This window comes from Trichechus manatus, unplaced genomic scaffold (assembly GCF_000243295.1).
Source record: "Trichechus manatus latirostris isolate Lorelei unplaced genomic scaffold, TriManLat1.0 scaffold00165, whole genome shotgun sequence".
In the NCBI taxonomy this organism is placed as follows: domain Eukaryota; kingdom Metazoa; phylum Chordata; class Mammalia; order Sirenia; family Trichechidae; genus Trichechus; species Trichechus manatus.
In genome coordinates, this window is record NW_004444101.1 from 3,344,236 (window position 1) to 3,351,098 (window position 6,863).

General features: G+C 49.7%; 1 protein-coding gene across 1 annotated transcript in view; it reads right to left on the reverse strand.

Annotated features, from left to right (window-relative positions):
- The window catches only part of HDAC4 (histone deacetylase 4), a 285,280-nt gene that overhangs the window by 96,671 nt on the left and 181,746 nt on the right, over positions 1–6,863 (reverse strand). The window contains exon 4 of the mRNA XM_023740851.1: positions 416–566. Within this exon, the coding sequence (XP_023596619.1) occupies positions 416–566 (151 nt within the window). The remainder of the gene's footprint in view (positions 1–415; positions 567–6,863) is intronic.

The following is a 6,863-nucleotide window of genomic DNA, read 5'->3' on the forward strand; positions in this document are numbered from 1 at the left end:
TTCCCCAACCCCACCCACCCATGGCGCCCCACACTCACTCTCCTTGTCTTTCCCCAACCCCACCTGCCCATGGCACCCCATACTCATTCTCCTTGTCCTTCCCCAACCCCACCTGCCCATGGTACCCCAACTCTCTCCTGGTCCTTTCTCAGCTCCTGCCCATGGCGCCCACACTCACTCTCCCTGTCCTTCCCCAGTGCCCACCCATGGCGCCCACACTCACTCTCCCTGTCCTCCCCCGGTGCCCGCCCGCCCATGGCGCCCGCACTCACTCTCCCTGTCCTTCCCCGGTGCCCGCCCGCCCATGGCGCCCGCACTCACTCTCCCTGTCCTCCCCCGGTGCCCGCCCGCCCATGGCACCCACACTCACTCTCCTTGTCCCTCCCCAGTGCCCGCCCATGGCGCCCACACTCACTCTCCTTGCCCTTCTCCTTGTTCTTGAGCTGCTGCAGCTTCTGCTCCCGGTGCTGCTTCTCCAGCTCCTGCTCCTGGCGGTGCCGCTCCAGCTTCCGCTGGTGTTCCAGCAGCTCCTGCTGGTGCTTCAGGGCCAGCATCTCCTGCTGCTGCTGCAAGCGGGAAAGGAGGAGACAAAGACGGTCAGGACCCCGGCTCCAAAGACATCAAGTCAGGACAGACACACAGGAGAAAACCAGGAACGCCAAGGCATCTCTCCTCCTGCGGCACCTGGCCTGACCTCCACCTGCACAGCATTTCCAAGGCACCTACACTGGCTCCTCCAGTTCCTAAAGGAAGTGAGGGTACTCGAGGCCCTAGCGGGCATCCAGCCCTCAAATACTAAAAATGAAAAGAGAAAGCATTTAAGTGCTAGAAGAAAATACACGTAAGTATTTATTTATGTAATCTTGGGCCTATCCGGGAAGGCCTTTTTGAGAATGACACAGATGTGTGTGACATGGCACGACCACTTGGAAAACTTCTTAGCACTTTCTTACAAAGTCAAACACACACCTGCCCTGAGACCAGCAATTCCACGCCTAGGAATTTATCCAAGAGGAATGAAAACCTATGTCCACACGGCGACCAGTACAGGAGTGGGCATGGCGGATTTACTCCCCGTACCCAAGTGGGACACACCCTAAATGTCCCTCCGCAGGCGACCGCATGAACAAGCTGTGGTATATTCATACCACTCCATAACAACAAATAAAAAAAGAACTACAGATGTACAAGATGACATGGGCGAATCATAAAACAAGGAAAACCGAGCACAATGATGTTAACAAGGCTGTTAATGTGTGGGAAGGGGTAGAGAAGAGTCAGTGTTTCGAGTTTCTGTTCGGATCAGGTGCTAGAAGAGGGGACTGACTGACGGATGAGGACAACGAGTGGAAGGAAGTCATCTCCTGGAGCAGAGCCGGGAGGACTGCAGAGCGGGGACTTTCCAGGGCGACCGAACGGCTCTGTCTGGTTGGGTGGTGTTACAAATGTCAAGACGCACTGGACAGCACTCTGAGTAGCTGTATTCTTTTTTAATCATTGTGCTTTAAGTGAAGGTTTACAATTCAAGTCAGTCTCTCATACAAAAATTTATACATACATTGTTATGTGATCCTAATTGCTCTCCCTATACTGTGACAGCACACTCCTCCTTTCCACCCCTGATTTCCCGTGTCCATTCAACCAGCTCCTGACCCTCTCTGCCTTCTCATCTTGTCTCCGGACAGGAGCTGCCCATTTAGTCTCATGTATCTACTTGAGCTAAGAAGCACATTCTTCCCAAGTATCATTTTATGTCCCATAGTCCAGTCAAATCTTTGTTTGAAGAGTTGGCCTCGGGAATGATTTTAGTTCTGGGTTGACAGAGAGTCCGTGGGCCGTGCCTTCTGGGGATCCTCCAGTCTCAGTCAGACCATTAAGTCTGGACTTTTTACTAGAATTTGAGTTCTGCACCCCACCTTTCTCCTGCTCCATCAGGGACTCTCTGTTGTATTCACTGTCAGGGTGGTCACTGGTGGTAGCTGGGCACCGTCTAGTTCTTCTGGTCTCAGGCTGATGAAGTCTCTGGTTTATGCGGCCCTTTCTGTCTCTTGGGCTAATACTTTCCTTGTGTCTTTGATATTCTTCACTCTCCTTTACTCCAAGTGGTTGGGACCAACTGATGCATCTTAGATGGCTGCTAGCTAGCTTTTAAGACCCCGGACGCAGCTCACAAAGTAGAATGCAGAACATTTTCTTAATAAACTTTGTTATGCATATTGACCTAGATGTCCCCTGAAAGCATGGTCCCCAGATCCCCAGCCCTGCTACTCTGTCACTCTAAGGGTTTGATTATATTCAGGAAACATCTTAGCTTTGGTGTAGTCCGGTTGTGCTGACTTCCCCTGTAGTGTGTGCTGTCCTTCCCTTTGCCTAAGGCAGCATGTTTTCTTTAGACATGGTCGTGTTCCTCCAGCGTCTTGTTATTGGAGCCCTAGAGCTGGGCTCATGGCTCCTAGAGATATCCAGGAAATGTGTGTGTGGGTGTATGTGTGTATGTAGACAAATGGCTGCATCAGCCCCTCGGAGCTTGGGATGGGGGTGGAGAAGTCCCAGGCACAGGTGTCCCCACGCCTTGGGAGACATCTGGGGGCTGGAGGGACAAGGGGAAAGTGACACACAGTCTACTGAGTGCCAGTTAGCTCCACTTGCCCTCCTAGCACAGATGCCACCCAGCTGTCCAGCTCCGTCCACCCTGTGGGCACAGCCTTGCCCTGCTGTCACCCCAGGACTTCCAGAGAAGGCTCCCCAAGAGCACTGTGTCTGCAGGCACTCAACCCGGGACTCTTCACCCCCAGGGGTAGAGAGGCTGAGCAGAGCTGCAAGCATTTATTCCCTACCTCTCTCTCCCCCGGTCTGTGAGCTGCTTCCTGCCTGGCCAGCAACCCCACCCTTCAGTCCACGCCAGGCCAGATGCACCGGCCCACCGCGCAGGGCTCCCACCCTTCTGTGGACTTCCTACTGCTCAGTGACCACCACATGGAGCCCACAGCTGAGCTGGTCCAGCATCTGGTAAGAAAGGAGTCCCTTTTCCCACACTTCCCTCCCATCACATCTGCCGTCCAACCTCCCGCCCAGCTCCCTGAGCACAGGAGGCGCAGGGTGTCCCAGGACCCCTGCCATGGCTGCAGCACCAACACAGGGCCTCTCCTGTGTGCCTGTGGCCCAGATGCAGGGGGCACACCTCGGGTGCCTACCTTCCTGCCTCCCGCCCTGCTCTGCCCGTCTCACCCTGCACTCTGCTCACGCTCTGCTCTGCCTGTGTTACTCTGCTCTCTCCTCCCGGCCGCCTCCATCAGTCTCACTCTCGACTCTCCTCCTGGCCACCTCCATTAGTCTCTCACTCCTAGCTCTCTTTGTGTCGTGGAGAATCTGTCTCTTCTTCCTGTGGCCTCATCAGCCCCTGGAGATGGTCCCAGGCTGGGCTTCATGCCATCTACATACAGCTCAACCAAGTTCACCATCTTTCTCTGTCCAGAGCTCCTGCCCAACCACCAACACCAAAGATGAGGAAATTGAAGATTTTTAACAATATCTGCAGTCTGAAATTGATCAAACATGCAATTGAGATGCATTGATAATGACTGGTGATTGGAATGTGAAAAATGGAAACAAAGAAGGATCGGTAGCTGGAAAATACAGCCTCAGTGATAGAAATGACGCTGGAGATAGCATGATAGAATTTTGCAAGACCAACAACTTATTCACCGCAAATATATATTTTCAACAACATAAATGGTGACTATACATGCCGACCTTGCCGGATGAAATACACAGGAATCAAATCAACTACATCTGTGGAAAGAGATGATGAAGAAGCTCAATACTGTCAGTCAGAAAAAGGCCAGGGGCTGACTGTGGATCAGACCATCAATTGCTCAAATGCAAGTTCAAGTTGAAGCTGAAGAAAATTAAAACAAGCCTACGAGAGCCAAAGTACGACCTTGAGTATATGTCACCTGAATTTATAGACATTTCAAGTATAGATTTGACGCACTGAACACCGATAACCAAAGACTAGATGAGTTGTAGGATGACATCAAGGACGTCATACTTGAAGAAAGTAAAGGGTTATTAAAAAGATAGAAAAAACAAAAAGACCAAAACAGATGTCAGAAGACTCTGAAACTTGCTTTGGAATGTAGAGTAGCTAAAGTGAAAGGAAGAAGTGATGGAGTCAAACAGTTGAGTGGAAAACTTCAAAGGGCGGCTCGAAAAGACAAAGTAAAGTATTATAATGAAATGTCCAAAGATCCAGAGTTAGAAAACCAAAAGGTAAGAACACGCTCAGCATTTCTCAAGCTGAAAGAACTGAAGAAAAAATTCAAGCCTCGAGTTACAATAGTGAAGGATTCTAAGGGGAAAAAAATGAATGATGCAGGAAGCATCAAAAGAAGATGGAAGGAACACACAGTCACTGAACCAAAAAGAACTGGGCAACGTTCAACCATTTCAGGAGGTAGCATATGAACAGGAACCAATGGTACTGAAGGAAGAAGTCCAAGCTGCACTGCAGGCTTTAGCGAAAAACAAGGCTCCAGGAATTGACAGAATACCGACTGAGATGTTTCAACAAAGGGATGCAGCGCTGGAAGTGCTCGCTCATCTATGCCAAGAAATTTGGAAGACATCTACCTGGCCAACCGACTGGAAGAGATCCATATATGTGCCCATTCCAAATAAAGATGATCCAACAAAATGTGGAAATTATCAAACAATATCATTAATATCACATGCAAGTAAAATTTTGCTGAAGATCATTCAAAAACAGTTGCAGCAGTACAGCAACAGGGAATTGCCAGAAATTCAAGCCAGATTCAGAAGAGGACATGGAATGAGGTGTATCACTGTTGATGTCAGATGGATATTGGCTGAAAGCAGAGGATACCAGAAAGATGTTTACCTGTGTTTTATTGACTATGCAAAGGCATTGGACTGCGTGGATCATGACAAATTATGGATAACATTGCAAAGCATGGAAATTCCAGGAGAGTTAATTGTGCTCATGCACAGCCTCTACACAGACCAAGAGGCAGTTATTTCAACAGAACAAAGGAATATTGCTTGGTTTAAAATCATGAAAGGTGTGTGTCAAGGATGTATGCTTTCACCATACATATTCAATCTGTATGCTGAGCAAATAATCCAAGAAGCTGGACTATATGAAGAAGAAACGAAGTGTCAGGAATGGAGGAAGACTCAATAACACCTGCTATATGCAGATAACACAACCTTGCTTGCTGAAAATGAAGAGGACTTGAAGCACTTACAGATGAAGATCAAAGACTATAGCCTTCAGTATGGATTGTACCTCAACATAAAGAAAACAAAAATCCTCACAACTGGACCAATGAGCAACATCATGATAAATGGAGAAAACTATTGAAGTTGTCAAGGATTTTATTTTACTTGGATCCGTAAATCCACACCTATGGAAGCAGCAGTCAAGAAATCAAATGACATATTGCACTGGACAAATCTGCTGCAAAAGACTTCTTTAAAGTGTTCAAAAGCAAAGATATCACCTTGAGGACTAAGGTGCACCTGGCCCAAGCCATGGAATTTTCAATTGCCTCATATGCATGGGAAAGCTGGACAGTGATTAAGGAAGACCAAAGAAGAATCGATGCATTTGAATTATGCTGTTGGCAAAGAATATTGGATATACCATGCACTGCCAGAAGAACAAACAAATCTGTCTTGGAAGATGTACAACCAGAATGCTCTTCAGAAGCAAGGATGGCAAGACTATGTCTCACATACTTTGGACATGCTACCAGAAGGAACCAGTCCCTGGAGAAGGACCTCATGCTTGGCAAAGTAGAGGGTCCGTGAAAAAGAGGAAGACCCTCCATGAGATGGGTTGACACTGGTTGCAACAATGGGCTCAAACATAGCAATGACTGTTGGGACAGCACAGGACCAGGCAGTGTTTCGTTCAGTTACACACAGGGTCGCTATGGGTCGGAACTGACCGGACGGCACCTGACGACGTAAGAGCTCGTGGCCGGTACTGTCAGTGCGAGTGAGAGTGGCACACCAGTGAGCTAAGAGAGACCGTGGTGTGAGATGAGCGAGCCAGTGCTGAGTGATGGCTACGTCGGCAGCAAGTCTCTTCCACATACTAAGCAACAAAGGCCTTCGTCTAGAACATCAACTTGGTCGACTGCCCGCTCTGAAAATACGCAAAAAGTTGCTTCTCTCCTGCAACCTCCACGCAGCCTGCAGTCTGGAAGGTGCAATCAAGTTGGTCAGCACGTGCCATAAACTCCACGTTCCAGTAGGTTACATGGATGCTGGCAGCGGAGGGCAGCTGGAGAAGGCAGTGAGAGCTCCTGGCCTCAGGGCTGCCCTTCGGGACTTCCAGGAGGGCTTGGTCCACCAGGGGTAAGTCAGGTCGCTCACCCGTCCATACCCCATTTCCTAGAAAGTGGAGACGCTGAGTGTGCAGGCGTCTGTTACTGCCGGCGTGCTCCTTACTGGGCACGCAGTGGCGTGCGATGACACAGACAACAGATCCACGTGTGGGATCGGGGCAGCAGGGCGCTTCCCCAGGTACGGGCATGGAGACACAGCTCAGGATGTCTGCCACTGTCAGCAGCGGCCTCCCTCGGGTGACCTGGGAAGCCTGAGGCCAGGAGCATCTCCTCTGCCACCTGGGAAAGGCAATAAAAGGAAGGAAGAAAACAGCAGGGTGTGGCTCTCAGGGCCCTAAACCAGGTCCCCTTGAAGTTCGCCCTCTCCAGGAGAGGAAGTCACAGTATCAGCGATAGAGCTCGTAAAGGCTGCCCTGCCCATGGGAACAGCAGAAACAACTGCAGCGCTCTTTGTGAGAATGTGTTTACACAGACACACACAGACACACA